We start from the raw sequence: 18,435 nt of genomic DNA, 5'->3' as shown, positions 1-18,435 counted from the left end.
AAAGCTGTGGGGACCCGACTTCACTGAGACTCAGTGAGCCCCAGGTTATAAAGCAAGAGCTGAAAACCACTCTGGTGCCCCCCGGGAGTTTCCACTCTCAACAGATTCACCATTGACTAGATACTGATATCTCCTTATTTGGGGCTTTTCCGGGGACAACTCTACCCCATTGGTGTCATTGCCTTGGGAAGGAGCATTGCTGATGGGTCTGGCACAAGGACGCCTTTGGGGCATGGAGAGGGCGCAATGTACAATGAAAAGTCAAATCAGAGACAGAAGATTCTGAAAGTCCCGAAGGGATCATTGTGATCATCTCCTCTGACTTTCTGCATAACACAGGCCAGAGAGCCTCACCGAGGCATTTCTGCCTGCACAAATAATGAGTCTCAGATCTCACTTGGGGCAGGGACTGTTCCTCACTGTGTGTCTATGCAGCACATAGCACAATGGGGCACAGCCCCCCATGGAGTCGGGGCAGTCTCTCAGTACATGACGGTGCTGGGCCAGGTGCAGTGGGGCCCTGATCTTGGTTGGGGCTACTACCATGAAGAATTGTTTATTCTGAGTGATTTTGAGGTTGTGGTTGCAGAATGTGGCAATTTTCAGTGTGCTGCCATGGAAGTGGGGGGGGAGTCCCTGTTCAAAAGCTTGGGAAACTGCTGCTCAAAAGCCGTTAAGACACAAGATGAGGATCTGAGTGGAAACAGGTTTATTTGCATTATTGCAGAGGCATCCGAGGGGCAATGGAAGGGTAAGAACTGTGCCCTACAGTCAAATCATTGAACAAGGCAAAATCAAATTCCACTGGAGAGTGCTGCGTTACTCATGGTCAGGCTGAGATGGGTGAGAGCACGGGACAGAAAGCATCAGGGCAGTTGTCGTGGTGGGTTTCTGGGAGCCTCGTACTGGGAGATAAGAAGAAAAGAAACATCCATCAGGACCAAAATACAGTGGGACCCCAATAAATTGTCATAGATTTTAAGGCCAAAAGAGACCAATGTGAACATCTAGTCTGACTTCCTGCATCACACAGGCCAGAGAACCTCGCCCAGTAATTTCTGCATTAAGCCCGTAACTTTTGTTTGAGTGAGAGCATATATTTTAGAAAGAGATCCAGCCTTGACTTAAAGACTTCAATCCACCACTTGCCTAAGGAACTTGTTCAAATAGCTAATTCCCCTCCCTGTTAAAAAGTGCACCTTATTTCTAGACTGAATTTATCTGCCATTAGGACTTGTTATGCCTCGGTTAGATTAAAGAGCTACCTACTATCAGGAGTCTCATCCCCCCATATAGGTGATTGTATACCAGGATCAAGTAATCTTTTAACCTTCTCTTGGATAAGCTAAATAGATTAAACACCTTGAGATGCTTTTTTCCAGGCTTTGAATCTGTCCCAGAGCTCTTCTTCAAACCCTCTCCAATTATCTCAACATCCTTTCTAAAGTAGGAACACCAGAATGAGACAAAGTGGGGCCAATTCTCTACTGATGTAACTTCATTTCAAGTAAATGGAAAGTTTGGTCCAGTATTCCACTGCTGGCCTCATCGACTTCAGCTCCCTGCTACTGTAACATTGCTAGGCTCTGCTGAGAGAAGCTCAGAGCAAAGGTAGTTTCTGATTCATAGATATCTGGGGCTCCTTTGTTATTGTGGAAGAAAAAAACCATGTGTTATTCCCATTCAGATGACTTGATGCACATTTAATATAATAGCAAAGGACTCAGCCAAAGCATGCTTCATAGGAAACAATTTACCCTGACTTCCTAGGACAGTTGCCAAGACCACTGCATTCTGGGTGATTTTAGAGGACCCTCCTGTAAGAGATTTCATGGGTACCCAAAAGAAATTATGGGACACTTTCATGCCTCTCGAGTGGACTTGTGGGAGAAGAGGTCATCCTCCGATAAAGCCATGGGAAATTGTCATGAGGCCCCTGCTGCCAGCTGACTGTGTATTCTAGAATTCCTGGGACAGCTCCCAGCTGCAATAAATTCCAGGTGATTTTAGAGGAACTTTTTGCAAAATGTTCCATGAGTCCTGAAGGGAACTATCGAGATGTCAACATTCCATAGCCCCTGGCAATCTCCCATAACCACCCTGGAGCTACTGTGTATTCACTAGGAGACTGTTCGACATAACTCCCAGTAGCAATGCCTTCTGGGTGATACAGAAAGCTTTTTGTTTTCTGCATCATGGATACACGGATATGCCGTAAGCCCTCTGGAGCAGCTGGTCTCTCCAAAGTGCCTTTGCAGCATTTGAAAACACAGCCAATACACCTTACTTGGCAAATGTTACCAGCCAACAAACCAGCCAAAACATGGTTGATTCCCCTGATGTGTGTGAAAACAAATGACATGGAGAAGTAATCTCTGCTACTTACACTGTTGTCTTTACAGCTGTTGCCACTTACGGTATTGCTGTTGAAACTACTGAAGCCCCGCAAGTTGCAGAATATTTATTATGTGTATTATGGTAAAACCTGGAGGTCCCCAACTGATAATCAAATGACTCAAAGTTATGGACTGTTTAAACCAGCTGGGGATCTGACCCCAACATCACTCTCATCCACTGCTGGAAAAGAATATAATCCTTGCAAAAGTTGATACATCTAAATACTGCATAAATAGTTTCACCACAACTCATTGATGAAATACAGGGGGACAGAAGTTGCTTAGAAAATTTCGAAAGCAAAGGGTTAGGCTGATAGTGAGCAGCGATGCAGGATACTCTTGAGGCAAAATATGATAGTCAGACAGCAAAGATAACTGCTGATACTCACCGCTGACTAGAATTGGTTGTTTTGCTACAACAGAAAGAGAAGTTAGGAATGCACACTGTTCAACCCCCCACCAGTGTAAGAGAGGTTGTACCATCTAGTAACTTCAGAATAGGACAAAGTAACAGTGGGACACTTAATGCTTCTACAGTGGACATGTGGGAGAAGAGATCATCCTCCCATGAGGCCATGGGAAATTCTGATGAGGCCCCAAGTGGGGATGGGCAGGTATCCCAAAACTCTTCTCCCAGGTGCATTGCATTGTGGGTGATGTCAAAGACTCTCTTGCAGGATATTTCATGGGTGCCCAGAGGAATTGTGGAGAGGGCAACCTCCCATCAACCCTGGCAATCTCTTATAAGCCTTCCAAATATGTGTTCCCCTAGGCACCCCGTGAGGTAGCTCCCAGCAGAAGTGTCTTCTGAGCAAAATCAAAAAACCTCTTCTGGTATTTCTCATTGCTACCCCAGGGACTGTGTGAGAGGAGGTCAAACTGCTATAAGTCCCGGGAGATACTCATAAGCCCTGTGGAGTGGGAGGACTGTCCATGCTACCTTTGCAACATGGGCAAACGCAGCCAATGCTCCACGGAGGCAAACGTTACCAGACCTCAAAGTAGCTGAAATGGGGTCCATTCACTGATGTGTGTGAAGCTACATGGCATGGAGAGGTAATCTCTGGTACTTACGCTGTTGTCGTCAAAGCTGCCGTCACCCACGTTGCCGGTGTTTACGCTTCCGGAGTCCTGCAAGATGGGGAATGTTTGTTTTGTGTATTGTGGTAACACGTATAGGGCTCCAACGGTTAGTTTATTGATCCCACAGGGCCATGGACAATTTCTAGCACCTGGGGATGTGGCGTATTGATTCCAGTGCTTCTATGGACAATTTACACCAGTGCGAAACTGGCCCTGTTGACTTCTATGAAGCTACGGCAAATTTACATGAACTGGGGATCTGGCCCCAATATCATTCTCATGCACCGGTGGAAACGAAGAGAGAATCCTTGGTAAAGCGCCGACATCACAAGGCTGCAGATTTGTTATACCAAGCCCAACTCATGGGATCAAAGGGGTCAGAATGGAAATTACGTAGAGGCCTTTGCCAGCAAAAGGTCGGGCTGTTAATGAGCAGCGATACAGAATACTATTGAGGCAAAGCATGATAGCCGATAGCAAAGATAACTGCTGATACTCCCCACTGACCAGAATTGGTTGTTTTTCTACAACAGAAAGAGAAGTTAGGAATGCACAGTGTTTAACCACCCACCAGGGTTTCAGAGGCTGTACCATCTAGTAACTTCAGAATAACCACACCAGATCAGACCAATACGTCAGTCTACACTGATGACCCTCCCCGGGCTGGAGCGGGGGAACGGGCGCCCCCTAATCCTATCTCCTAAAAGGCCCACTCTTCCAGTGCTGGCCTGATCAATACCACAGACATAGGTAATATCTCCTCGATGCTACTCTAACATTTTGGTTTTATACGTTGCTGAGAATTCCTCACACATAAATAGGTTTCTTATTCATAGATATCTAGGTCTCCTTTATTATACCACAAAAACAACCCAAGTATTATTCCCACTCAGATGACATGATGCAAATTTATTTTAATACCAAAGGAGTCAGCCAAAGGAATCCTTGATAGGACACAATTTGCCCTCCATTCCTAGGACTGCTGCCAAGAGCAGGGCATTCAATGTGATTTCGGAAGGATCTCTTGTGAGAGATTTAGTGGGTGACCAAAGGAACTGTGAGACACTTCATGCCTGTCCAGCGGACTTGTAGGAGAAGAGATCATCCTTCCATGAGACCATGTGAAATTCTCATGAGGCCCACAGTGTGGATGGGGATGAATCCAAAAAATTTAGGATATCTCCCAGGTGCAATTCATTGTCGGTGATGTCAAAGACTCTCTTTCCGGCTATTTCAGGGTTGCCCAAAGGAATAGTGGATATGACAACCTCCCATCAACCCTGGCAATCTCATATAAGCCTCCCAAATATTTGTTCACCTGGGAACCCCCTGAGGTAGCTCTCAGGAAAAGTACATTTGTTCTGAGTCATGTCAAAAAGCCTCTCCTGGCATGCCTCATTGCTACCCTAGGGACTGTGGGAGAGGAGGTCAACCTGCTATAAGCCTTTGGAGATATTCATAAGTTCTGTGGAGTTGGAGGACATTCCTTGCAGCCTTTCCAACATGGGCAAACGCACCCAATGCTACTCGCAGCGAAAAAGTACCAAACATCAAATTAGCTGAAACGGGGTCATTCACTGTATGTGAACCTACATGGCGTGGAGAGGTAATCTCCTGTACTTACGCTGTTGTCGTCAAAGCTGCCGTCGCCCACGTTGCCGGTATTTACGCTTCCGTAGTCCTGCAAGATGGGGAATGTTTGTTTTGTGTATTGTGGTAACACCTATAGGGCTCCAACGGTTAGTTTATTGATCCCACAGGGCCATGGACAATTTCTAGCACCTGGGGATGTGGCGTATTGATTCCAGTGCTTCTATGGACAATTTACACCAGTGCGAACCTGGCCTTGTTGATTTCTTTGAAGCTACAGCAAATTTACATGAACTGGGGATCTGGCCCCAATATCATTCTCATCCACCGGTGGAAACCAAGAGATAATCCTTGGTAAAGCTCCGACATCACAAGGCTGCAGATTTGTTATACCAAGCCCAACTCATGGGATCAAAGGGGTCAGAATGGAAATTACGTAGAGGCCTTTGCCAGCAAAGGGTTGGGCTGTTAGTGAGCAGCGATATAGAATAGTATTGAGGCAAAGCATGTTAGACCGATAGCAAACATTTTTGCTGATACTCACCACTGACCAGAACTGGTTGTTTTTCTACAAGAGAAAGAGAAGTTAGGAATGCCCCCTGTTCAACTCCCCACCAGGATAGCAGGGGTTGTACCATCTAGTAATTTCAAAACAGCCACACCAGATCAGAGCAATCGGTCAAGCTACCCTGATGTCCCTCCCCGGGCTGGAACACAGGAATGGGCTCCTCAGTCATATCTCCTAAAAGGCCCACTACTCCAGGGCTGGCCTCAGCAATGCCATAGACATAGGTAATATCTCCTCAGTGCTAATCTACAACTTCAGCTCTTATACTATGCTGAGATCCCCTCACAGCTGAGGACGTTCCTTATTCATAGATATGTGGGTCTCCTTTATTATTCCACAAGAAACAAGCCACATGTTATTCTCAGTCAGGTGACACGATGCAAATTTTATCTAATAGCAAAGGAGTCAGCCAGGGTATCCTTGATAAGCCACAATTTACATGGAGTTCCAAGGACTGTTGCCAAGAGCAGTGCATTTCGTGTGATTTCGGACGGATCACTGATGAGATATTTTGTGGGCACCCAAAGTAACTGTGGGACACTTCCTGCCTATCGAGTGGACTTGTAGAAGAACAGATCATCTTCCATGAGGCCATGGGAAATTCTCATGAGGCCCCAAGTGGGGATGGGCAGGTATCCCAAAACTCTTGGGATATCTCCCAGGTGCAATGCATTGTGGGTGATGTCAAAGACTCTCTTGCAGGATATTTCATGGGTGCCCAAAGGAACTGTGGGGACGGCAACCTCCCCTCCGTCCTGGCAATCTCCTATAAGCCTTCCAAATATGTGTTCCTCTCGTGACCCCCTGAGGTAGCTCCCAGCAGAAGTGTCTTCTGAGCAAAATCAATAAACCTCTTCTGGCATTTCTCATTGCTACCCCAGGGACTGTGTGAGAGAAGGTCAAACTGCTATAAGCCCTGGGAGATATTCATCAACTCTGTGCAGTAGAAGGACTGTCCATGCCACATTCGCAACATGGGCAAACGCAGCCATTGCTCCACGCAGGTAAACGTTACCAGACCTCAAAGTAGCTGAAATGGGGTCCATTCACTGATGTGTGTGAAACTACATAGCTTGGAAAGATAATCTCTGGTACTTACGCTGTTGTCGTCAAAGCTGCCGTCGCCCACGTTGCCGGTGTTTACGCTTCCGGAGTCCTGCAAGATGGGGAATGTTTATTATGTGTATTGTGGTAACACCTATAGGGCTGCAACACATATTCCATCACACCAGTGCGGCCATGGACAATTTCTAGCTTCTGGGAATGTGGCGTATTGATTCCAGTGATTCTCTGAACAATTGCACCAGTGGCAGCCAGGCCCTGTGGATTTCTATGAAGCTACGGCAAATTTACATGAACTGGGCATCTGCCCTCAACATCATTCTCATCCATGGGTGGAAATCAAGAGATAATTCTTGGTAAAGCTCCGACGTCCCAAGGCTGCAGATTTGTTATAGCAAGCCCGACTGATGGGATCAAACGGGTCTGGACGGCAATTGCCTCGAGAGCTTTGCCAGCAAAGGGTTGGGCTGTTAGTGAGCAGAGATACAGAATAGAATCATACAATCATAAAATCATAGAATATCAGGGTTGGAAGGGACCTCAGGAGGTCATCTAGTCCAACCCCCTGCTCAAAGCAGGACCGATCCCCAATTAAATCGTCCCAGCCAGTGCTTTGTCAAGCCTGACCTTAAAAACTTCTAAGGAAGGAGATTCCACCACCTCCCTAGGTAACGCATTCCAGTGTTTCACCACCCTCCTAATGAAAAAGTTTTTCCTAATATCCAACCTAAATCTCCCCCACTGCAATTGAGACCATTACTCCTTATTCTGTCATCTGTTACCACTCAGAACAGTCTAGAGCCAACCTCTTTGGAACCCCCTTTAGGTAGTTGAAAGCAGCTATCAAATCCCCCCTCATTCTTCTCTTCCACAGACTAAACAATCCCAGTTCCCTCAGCCTCTCCCCATCAGTCATGTGTTCCAGTTCCCCCATCATTTTTGTTGCCCTCCGCTGGACTCTTTCCAATTTTTCCACATCCTTCTTGTAGTGTGGGGCCCAAAACTGGACACAGTACTCCAGATGAGGCCTCACCAGTGTCGAATAGAGGGGAACGATCACATCCCTTGATCTGCTGGCAATGCCCCTACTTATACAACCCAAAATGCCATTGGCCTTCTTGGCAACAAGGGCACACTGCTGACTCATATCCAGCTTCTCGTCCACTGTCACTCCTAGGTCCTTTTCCGCAGAACTGCTGCCTAGCCATTCGGTCCCTAGTCTGTAGCTGTGCATCGGGTTCTTCGGTCCTAAGTGCAGGACCCTGTACTTATCCTTATTGAACCTCATCAGATTTCTTTTGGCCCAATCCTCCAATTTGTCTAGGTCCCTCTGTATCCTATCCCTACCCTCCAGCGTATCTACCTCTCCTCCCAGTTTAGTGTCAATAGTATTGAGGCAAAACATGTCAGTCCGATAGCAAAGATAACTGCTGATACTCACCACTGACCAGAACTGGTTGTTTTTCTACAACAGAAAGAGAAGTTAGGAATGCCCTCTGTTCAACCCCCCACCAGGATAGCAGAGGTTGCACCATCTAGTAACTTCAAAACAGCCACACCAGATCAGAGCAATCGGTCAAGCTACCCTGATGACCTTCCACAGGCTGGAACAGAGGAATGGGCCCCCCAATCATCTCTACTAAAAGGACCGGTATTCCAATGCTGGCCTCAGCAATGCCGTAGACATAGGTAATATCTCCTCAGTGCTAATCTACAACTTCAGCTCTTATATTATGCTGAGATCCCCTCACAACTGAGGACGTTCCTTATTCATAGATATGTGGGTCTCCTTTATTATTCCACAAGAAACAAGCCGCATGTTAATCCCACTCAGATGAGATGATGCAAATTTAATCTAATAGAAAAGGAGTCAGCCAAGATAGGCCTCAATTTGTCCTCCGTTCCTACGACTCTTGCCAAAAGCAGTGCATTACGCGTAATTTCGGAAGGCTCTCTTGTGAGAGATTTAGTGGGTGCCCAAAGGAACTGTGAGACACTTCATGCCTATCCAGTAGACTTGTAGGAGAAGAGATCATCTACCATGAGACCATGGGAAATTCTCATGAGGCCCCCAGTGGGGATGAGGATGAATCCGAAAAATTTGGGATATCTCCCAGGTGCAATTCATTGTGGGTGATGTCAAAGACTCTCTTTCAGGATATTTCAGGGGTGCCCAAAGGAATTGTGGATATGACAACCTCACATCTCTCCTATAAGCCTCCCAAATATTTGTTCACCTGGGGACCCCCTGAGATATCTCCCAGCAGAAGTGCATTCTATGTCATGTCAAAAAGCTTCTTCTGGCATGCCTCATTGCTATCCCGGGGACTGTGGAAGAGGCGACCTGCTATAAGCCTCTGGAGATAGTTATAAGCCCTGTGGAGTAGGAGGACATTCCTTGCTGCCTTCGCAACATGGGCAAATGGAGCCAATGCTACTCACAGGCGTACGTTAACAGACATCAAACTAGCTGAAACGGGATCCATTCACTGATGTGTGTGAAGCTACATGGCATGGAGAGGTAATCTCTGGTACTTACGCTGTTGTCGTCAAAGCTGCCGTCTCCCACGTTGCCGGTCTTTACACTTCCGGAGTCCTGCAAAATGGGGAATGTTTATTATGTGTATTGTGGTAACACCTATAGGGCTGCAACACATATTCCATCACACCAGTGCGGCCATGGACAATTTCTAGCGTCTGGGAATGTGGCGTATTGATTCCAGTGATTCTCTGAACAATTTGCACCAGTGGCAGCCAGGCCCTGTGGATTTCTATGAAGCTACGGCAAATTTACATGAACTGGGCATCTGCCCCCAACATCATTCTCATCCACCGGTGGAAATCAAGAGATAATCCTTGGTAAAGCTCCAACATCCCAAGGCTGCAGATCTGTTACACCACGCCCAAGTGATGGGATCAAAGGGGTCGGGACAGCAATTGCCTGGAGGGCTTTGCCAGCAAAGGGTTGAGCTGTTAGTGAGCAGCGATACAGAATAGTATTGAGGCAAAACACATTAGACCGATAGCAAAGATAACTGCTGATACTCACCACTGACCAGAACTGGTTGTTTTTCTACAAGAGAAAGAGAAGTTAGGAATGCCCCCTGTTCAACTCCCCACCAGGATAGCAGAGGTTGTACCATCTAGTAATTTCAAAACAGCCACACCAGATCAGAGCAATCGGTCAAGCTACCCTGATGTCCCTCCCCGGGCTGGAACACAGGAATGGGCTTCTCAGTCCTATCTCCTAAAAGGCCCACTACTCCAGGGCTGGCCTCAGCAATGCCATAGACATAGGTAATATCTCCTCAGTGCTAATCTACAACTTCAGCTCTTATACTATGCTGAGATACCCTCACAGCTGAGGACGTTCCTTATTCATAGATATGTGGGTCTCCTTTATTATTCCACAAGAAACAAGCCACATGTTATTCTCAGTCAGGTGACACGATGCAAATTTTATCTAATAGCAAAGGAGTCAGCCAGGGTATCCTTGATAAGCCACAATTTACATGGAGTTCCAAGGACTGTTGCCAAGAGCAGTGCATTTCGTGTGATTTCGGACAGATCACTGATGAGATATTTTGTGGGCACCCAAAGTAACTGTGGGACACTTCCTGCCTATCGAGTGGACTTGTAGAAGAACAGATCATCTTCCATGAGGCCATGGGAAATTCTCATGAGGCCCCAAGTGGGGATGGGCAGGTATCCCAAAACTCTTGGGATATCTCCCAGGTGCAATGCATTGTGGGTGATGTCAAAGACTCCCCTGTTCAACTCCCCACCAGGATAGCAGAGGTTGTACCATCTAGTAACTTCAAAACAGCCACACCAGATCAGATCAATCGGTCAAGCTACCATGATGTCCCTCCCCGGGCTGGAACAGAGGAATGGGCCCCCCAATCATCTCTTCTAAAAGGACCGGTATTCCAATGCTGGCCTCAGCAATGCCGTAGACATAGGTAAAATCTCCTCAGTGCCAATCTACAACTTCAGCTCTTATACTATTCTGAGATCCCCTCACAGCTGAGGACGTTCCTTATTCATAGATATGTGGGTCTCCTTTATTATTCCACAAGAAAAAAGCCGCATTTTTTCCCACTCAGATGAGATGATGCAAATTTAATCTAATAGCAAAGAGTCAGCCAAGAGAGGCCTCAATTTGCACTCCGTTCCTACGACTCTTGCCAAAAGAAGTGCATTACGTGTAATTTTGGAAGGATCTCTTGTAAGAGATTTAGTGGGTGTGCAAAGGAACTGTGAGACACTTCATGCCTATCCAGTAGACTTGTAGGAGAAGAGATCATCTACCATGAGACCATGGGAAATTCTCATGAGGCCCCCAGTGGAGATGAGGATGAATCCAAAAAATTTGGGATATCTCCCAGGTGCAATTCATTGTGGGTGATGTCAAAGACTCTCTTTCAGGCTATTTCAGGGGTGCCCAAAGGAATTGTGGATATGAAAACGTCACATCTGTCCTGGCAATCTCATATAAACCTCCCAAATATTTGTTCACCTGGGAACCCACTGAGGTAGCTCCCAGGAAAAGTGCATTCTGAGTCATGTCAAAAAGCTTCTTCTGGCATGCCTCATTGCTACCCTGGCACTGTGGAAGAGGCGGTCAACCTGCTATAAGCCTCTGGAGATAGTCATAAGCCCTGTGGAGTAGGAGGACATTCCTTGCTGCCTTCGCAACATGGGCAAATGCAGCCAATGCTACTCACAGGCATATGTTAACAGACATCAAACTAGCTGAAACGGGATCCATTCACTGATGTGTGTGAAGCTACATGGCATGGAGAGGTAATCTCTGGTACTTACGCTGTTGTCGTCAAAGCTGCCGTCTCCAACGTTGCCGGTCTTTACACTTCCGGAGTCCTGCAAGATGGGGAATGTTTGTTTTGTGTATTGTGGTAACACCTATAGGGCTACAACACATATTCCATCACAACAGTGCGGCCATGGACAATTTCTAGCATCTGGGAATGTGGCGTATTGATTCCAGTGATTCTCTGGACAATTTGCACCAGTGGCAGCCAGGCCCTGTGGATTTCTATGAAGCTACGGCAAATTTACATGAACTGGGCATCTGCCCCCAACATCATTCTCATCCATGGGTGGAAACGAAGAGATAATCCTTGGTAAAGCTCCAACATCCCAAGGCTGCAGATCTGTTACACCACGCCCAAGTGATGGGATCAAAGGGGTCAGGACAGCAATTGCCTGGAGGGGTTTGCCAGCAAAGGGTTGGGCTGTTAGTGAGCAGCGATACAGAATAGTATTGAGGCAAAACACGTTAGACCGATAGCAAAGATTTCTGCTGATACTCACCACTGACCAGAACTGGTTGTTTTTCTACAAGAGAAAGAGAAGTTAGGAATGCCCCCTGTTCAACTCCCCACCAGGATAGCAGAGGTTGTACCATCTAGTAACTTCAAAACAGCCACACCAGATCAGAGCAATCGGTCAAGCTACCCTGATGTCCCTCCCCGGGCTGGAACACAGGAATGGGCTCCTCAGTCATATCTCCTAAAAGGCCCACTACTCCAGGGCTGGCCTCAGCAATGCCATAGACATAGGTAATATCTCCTCAGTGCTAATCTACAACTTCAGCTCTTATACTATGCTGAGAGCCTCTCACAGCTGCGGACGTTCCTTATTCATAGATATGTGGGTCTCCTTTATTACTCCACAAGAAACAAGCCACATGTTATTCTCAGTCAGGTGACACGATGCAATTTTAATCTAATAGCAAAGGAGTCAGCCAAGGTATCCTTGATAAGCCACAATTTACATGGAGTTGCAAGGACTGTTGCCAAGATCAGTGCATTTTGTGTGATTTCGGAAGGATCACTGATGAGATATTTTGTGGGCACCCAAAGTAACTGTGGGACACTTCCTGCCTGTCGAGTGGACTTGTAGAAGAACAGATCATCTTCCATGAGGCCATGGGAAATTCTCATGAGGCCCCAAGTGGGGATGGGCAGGTATCCCAAAACTCTTGGGATATCTCCCAGGTGCAATGCATTGTGGGTGATGTCAAAGACTCTCTTGCAGGATATTTCATGGGTACCCAAAGGAACTGTGGGGACGGCAACCTCCCCTCTGTTCTGGCAATCTCCTATAAGCTTTCCAAATATGTGTTCCTCTCGTGACCCCCTGAGGTAGCTCCCAGCAGAAGTGTCTTCTGAGCAAAATCAATAAACCTCTTCTGGCATTTCTCATTGCTACCCCAGGGACTGTGTGAGAGGAGGTCAAACTGCTATAAGTCCCGGGAGATATTCATAAACCCTGTGCAGTAGAAGGACTGTCCATGCCACCTTCGCAACATGGGCAAACGCAGCATTGCTCCATGAAGGTAAACATTACCAGACCTCAAAGTAGCTGAAATGGGGTCCATTCACCGATGTGTGTGAAGCTACATGGCATGGAGAGGTAATCTCTGGTACTTACGCTGTTGTCGTCAAAGCTGCCGTCGCCCACATTGCCGGTGTTTACGCTTCCGGAGTCCTGCAAGATGAGGAAATTTTATTATGTGTACTGTGGTAACACCTATAGGGCTCCAACGGTTAGTTTATTGATCCCACAGGGCCATGGACAATTTCCAGCACCTGGGGATCAATGTGGCGAATTGATTCCAGTGCTTCTATGGACAATTTACACCAGTGCAAAACTGGCCCTGTTGATTTTTATGAAGCTACAGCAAATTTAAATGAACTGGGGATCTAGCCCCAATATCATTCTCATCCACGGGTGGAAACGAAGAGATAATCCTTGGTAAAGCTCCGACATCGCAAGGCTGCAGATTTGTTATACCAAGCCCGACTCATGGGATCAAAGGGGTCAGAATGGAAATTACGCAGAGGCCTTTGCCAGCAAAGGGTCGGGCTGTTAATGAGCAGCGATATAGAGTACTATTGAGGCAAAGCATGATAGTCCGATAGCAAAGATAACTGCTGATACTCACCACTGACCAGAATTGGTTGTTTTTCTACAACAGAAAGAGAAGTTAGGAATGCACAGTGTTTAACCACCCACCAGGGTTTCAGAGGCTGTACCATCTAGTAACTTCAGAATAACCACACCAGATCAGACCAATACGTCAGTCTACCTTGATGACCCTCCCCGGGCTGTAGCGGGAGAACGGGCGCCCCCTAATCCTATCTCCTAAAAGGCCCACTCTTCCAGTGCTGGCCTGATCAATACCACAGACATAGGTAATATCTCCTTGGTGCTACTCTAACATTTTGGTTTTATACGTTGCTGAGAATTCCTCACAGATAAATAGGTTTCTCATTCATAAATATCTAGGTCTCCTTTATTATTCCACAGTATTATTCCAAGTATTATTCCCACTCAGATGACATGATGCAAATTTATTTTAATACCAAAGCAGTCAGCCAAAGGAATCCTTGATAGGACACAATTTGCCCTCCATTCCTAGGACTGCTGCCAAGAGCAGGGCATTCAATGTGATTTCAGAAGGATCTCTTGTGAGAGATTTAGTGGGTGACCAAAGGAACTGTGAGACACTTCATGCCTGTCCAGCGGACTTGTAGGAGAAGAGATCATCCTTCCATGAGGCCATTGTAAATTCTCATGAGGCCCCCAGTGCGGATGGGGATGAATCCAAAAAATTTGGGATATCTCCCAGGTGCAATTCATTGTCAGTGATGTCAAAGACCCTCTTTCCGGCTATTTCAGGGTTGCCCAAAGGAACAGTGGATATGACAACCTCCCATCAACCCTGGCAATCTCATATAAGCCTGCCAAATATTTGTTCACCTGGGAACCCACTGAGGTAGCTCCCAGGAAAAGTGCATTTGTTCTGAGTCATGTCAAAAAGCCTCTCCTGGCACGCCTCATTACTACCCCGGTGACTGTGGAAGAGGAGGTCAACCTGCTATAAGCCTCTGGAGATATTCATAAGCTCTGTGGAGTTGGAGGACATTCCTTGCAGCCTTTCCAACATGGGCAAACGCACCCAATGCTACTCGCAGCGAAAGATTACCAAACATCAAATTAGCTGAAACGGGATCATTCACTGTATGTGAACCTACATGGTGTGGAGAGGTAATCTCCTGTACTTACGCTGTTGTCGTCAAAACTGCCGTCACCCACGTTGCCGGTGTTTACGCTTCCGGAGTCCTGCAAGATGGGGAATGTTTGTTTTGTGTATTGTGGTAACACCTATAGGGCTCCAACGGTTAGTTTATTGATCCCACAGGGCCATGGACAATTTCTAGCACCTGGGGATGTGGCATATTGATTCCAGTGCTTCTATGGACAATTTACACCGGTGCGAAACTGGCCCTGTGGATTTCTATGAAGCTACGGCAAATTTACATGAACTGGGCATCTGCCCCCAACATCATTCTCATCCACGGGTGGAAACGAAGAGATAATCCTTGGTAAAGCTCCGACATCACAAGGCTGCAGATCAGTTACACCAAGCCCAACTGATGGGATCAAAGGGGTCAGAATGGAAATTACGTAGAGGCCTTTGCCAGCAAAGGGTTGGGCTGTTAGTGAGCAGCGATATAGAATAGTATTGAGGCAAAGCATGTTAGACTGATAGCAAAGATTTCTGCTGATACTCACCACTGACCAGAACTGGTTGTTTTTCTACAAGAGAAAGAGAAGTTAGGAATGCCCCCTGTTCAACTCCCCACCAGGATAGCAGGGGTTGTACCATCTAGTAACTTCAAAACAGCCACACCAGATCAGAGCAATCGGTCAAGCTACCCTGATGTCCCTCCCTGGACTGGAACAGAGCAATGGGCTTCTCAGTCCTATCTCCTAAAAGGCCCACTACTCCAGGGCTGGCCTCAGCAATGCCATAGACATAGGTAATATCTCCTCAGTGCTAATCTACAACTTCAGCTCTTATACTATGCTGAGATCCCCTCACAGCTGCGGACGTTCCTTATTCATACATATGTGGGTCTCCTTTATTATTCCACAAGAAACAAGCCACATGTTATTCTCAGTCAGGTGACACGATGCAAATTTTATCTAATAGCAAAGGAGTCAGCCAGGGTATCCTTGATAAGCCACAATTTACATGGAGTTCCAAGGACTCTTCCCACGAGCAGTGCATTTCGTGTGATTTCGGACGGATCACTGATGAGATATTTTGTGGGCACCCAAAGTAACTGTGGGACACTTCCTGCCTATCGAGTGGACTTGTAGAAGAACAGATCATCTTCCATGAGGCCATGGGAAATTCTCATGAGGCCCCAAGTGGGGATGGGCAGGTATCCCAAAACTCTTGGGATATCTCCCAGGTGCAATGCATTGTGGGTGATGTCAAAGACTCCCCTGTTCAACTCCCCACCAGGATAGCAGAGGTTGTACCATCTAGTAACTTCAAAACAGCCACACCAGATCAGATCAATCGGTCAAGCTACCATGATGTCCCTCCCCGGGCTGGAACAGAGGAATGGGCCCCCCAATCATCTCTACTAAAAGGACCGGTATTCCAATGCTGGCCTCAGCAATGCCGTAGACATAGGTAAAATCTCCTCAGTGCCAATCTACAACTTCAGCTCTTATACTATTCTGAGATCCCCTCACAGCTGAGGACGTTCCTTATTCATAGATATGTGGGTCTCCTTTATTATTCCACAAGAAAAAAGCCGCATTTTTTCCCACTCAGATGAGATGATGCAAATTTAATCTAATAGCAAAGAGTCAGCCAAGATAGGCCTCAATTTGCGCTCCGTTCCTACGACTCTTGCCAAAAACAGTGCATTACGTGTAATTTTGGAAGGATCTCTTGTAAGAGATTTAGTGGGTGTGCAAAGGAACTGTGAGACACTTCATGCCTATCCAGTAGACTTGTAGGAGAAGAGATCATCTACCATGAGACCATGGGAAATTCTCATGAGGCCCCCAGTGGAGATGAGGATGAATCCGAAAAATTTGGGATATCTCCCAGGTGCAATTCATTGTGGGTGATGTCAAAGACTCTCTTTCAGGCTATTTCGGGGGTGCCCAAAGGAATTGTGGATATGAAAACGTCACATCTGTCCTGGCAATCTCATATAAACCTCCCAAATATTTGTTCACCTGGGAACCCCCTGAGGTAGCTCCCAGGAAAAGTGCATTCTGAGTCATGTCAAAAAGCTTCTTCTGGCATGCCTCATTGCTGCCCTGGCACTGTGGAAGAGGCGGTCAACCTGCTATAAGCCTCTGGAGATAGTCATAAGCCCTGTGGAGTAGGAGGACATTCCTTGCTGCCTTCGCAACATGGGCAAATGCAGCCAATGCTACTCACAGGCATATGTTAACAGACATCAAACTAGCTGAAACGGGATCCATTCACTGATGTGTGTGAAGCTACATGGCATGGAGAGGTAATCTCTGGTACTTACGCTGTTGTCGTCAAAGCTGCCGTCTCCAACGTTGCCGGTCTTTACACTTCCGGAGTCCTGCAAGATGGGGAATGTTTATTATGTATATTTTGGTAACACCTATAGGGCTGCAACGGATATTCCATCGACCCAGTGGGCCATGGAGAATTTACAGCATCTGGGGATGTGGCATATTGATTTCAGTGCTTCTCTGGACAATTTGCACCAGTGGGAACCTGGCCCCATGGATTTCTATGAAGCTACGGCAAATTTACATGAACTGGGCATCTGCCCCCAACATCATTCTCATCCACGGATGGAAACGAAGAGATAATCCTTGGTAAAGCTCCAACATCCCAAGGCTGCAGATCTGTTACACCAAGCCCAAGTGATGGGATCAAAGGGGTCAGGACAGCAATTGCCTGGAGGGGTTTGCCAGCAAAGGGTTGGGCTGTTAGTGAGCAGCGATACAGAATAGTATTGAGGCAAAACACGTTAGACCGATAGCAAAGATTTCTGCTGATACTCACCACTGACCAGAACTGGTTGTTTTTCTACAAGAGAAAGAGAAGTTAGGAATGCCCCCTGTTCAACTCCCCACCAGGATAGCAGAGGTTGTACCATCTAGTAACTTCAAAACAGCCACACCAGATCAGAGCAATCGGTCAAGCTACCCTGATGTCCCTCCCCGGGCTGGAACACAGGAATGGGCTCCTCAGTCATATCTCCTAAAAGGCCCACTACTCCAGGGCTGGCCTCAGCAATGCCATAGACATAGGTAATATCTCCTCAGTGCTAATCTACAACTTCAGCTCTTATACTATGCTGAGATCCCCTCACAGCTGAGGACGTTCCTTATTCATAGATATGTGGGTCTCCTTTATTATTCCACAAGAAACAAGCCACATGTTATTCTCAGTCAGGTGACACGATGCAAATTTTATCTAATAGCAAAGGAGTCAGCCAGGGTATCCTTGATAAGCCACAATTTACATGGAGTTCCAAGGACTGTTGCCAAGAGCAGTGCATTTCGTGTGATTTCGGACGGATCACTGATGAGATATTTTGTGGGCACCCAAAGTAACTGTGGGACACTTCCTGCCTATCGAGTGGACTTGTAGAAGAACAGATCATCTTCCATGAGGCCATGGGAAATTCTCATGAGGCCCCAAGTGGGGATGGGCAGGTATCCCAAAACTCTTGGGATATCTCCCAGGTGCAATGCATTGTGGGTGATGTCAAAGACTCTCTTGCAGGATATTTCATGGGTGCCCAAAGGAACTGTGGGGACGGCAACCTCCCCTCCGTCCTGGCAATCTCCTATAAGCCTTCCAAATATGTGTTCCTCTCATGACCCTCTGAGGTAGCTCCCAGCAGA

The 18,435-nt window shown here is 46.8% G+C and overlaps 1 protein-coding gene across 1 annotated transcript in view; it reads right to left on the bottom strand.

Annotated features, from left to right (window-relative positions):
• Positions 1-737: 737 nt before the first annotated feature.
• Positions 738-18,435, bottom strand: part of LOC311512810 (uncharacterized protein) — a 28,145-nt gene continuing 10,447 nt past the window's right edge. Inside the window, exons 11-28 of the mRNA XM_084614171.1 lie at positions 17,588-17,611; positions 17,079-17,135; positions 15,304-15,327; positions 14,794-14,850; positions 13,670-13,693; positions 13,156-13,212; positions 12,034-12,057; positions 11,524-11,580; positions 9,749-9,772; positions 9,239-9,295; positions 8,141-8,164; positions 6,737-6,793; positions 5,614-5,637; positions 5,104-5,160; positions 3,981-4,003; positions 3,471-3,528; positions 2,786-2,809; positions 738-905 (exon numbers count right to left, since the gene is read on the bottom strand). Of these exons, the coding sequence (XP_084470297.1) occupies positions 2,792-2,809; positions 3,471-3,528; positions 3,981-4,003; positions 5,104-5,160; positions 5,614-5,637; positions 6,737-6,793; positions 8,141-8,164; positions 9,239-9,295; positions 9,749-9,772; positions 11,524-11,580; positions 12,034-12,057; positions 13,156-13,212; positions 13,670-13,693; positions 14,794-14,850; positions 15,304-15,327; positions 17,079-17,135; positions 17,588-17,611 (666 nt within the window). The 3' untranslated portion in view covers positions 738-905; positions 2,786-2,791. The remainder of the gene's footprint in view (positions 906-2,785; positions 2,810-3,470; positions 3,529-3,980; positions 4,004-5,103; positions 5,161-5,613; positions 5,638-6,736; positions 6,794-8,140; positions 8,165-9,238; positions 9,296-9,748; positions 9,773-11,523; positions 11,581-12,033; positions 12,058-13,155; positions 13,213-13,669; positions 13,694-14,793; positions 14,851-15,303; positions 15,328-17,078; positions 17,136-17,587; positions 17,612-18,435) is intronic.

Source organism: Lepidochelys olivacea, assembly GCF_965140295.1.
Source record: "Lepidochelys olivacea isolate rLepOli2 genome assembly, chromosome: 24".
Classification (NCBI taxonomy): Eukaryota; Metazoa; Chordata; order Testudines; family Cheloniidae; genus Lepidochelys; species Lepidochelys olivacea.
Note: the sequence above shows the minus strand (reverse complement) of the source record. Positions and strands in the feature narration are given on the sequence as shown.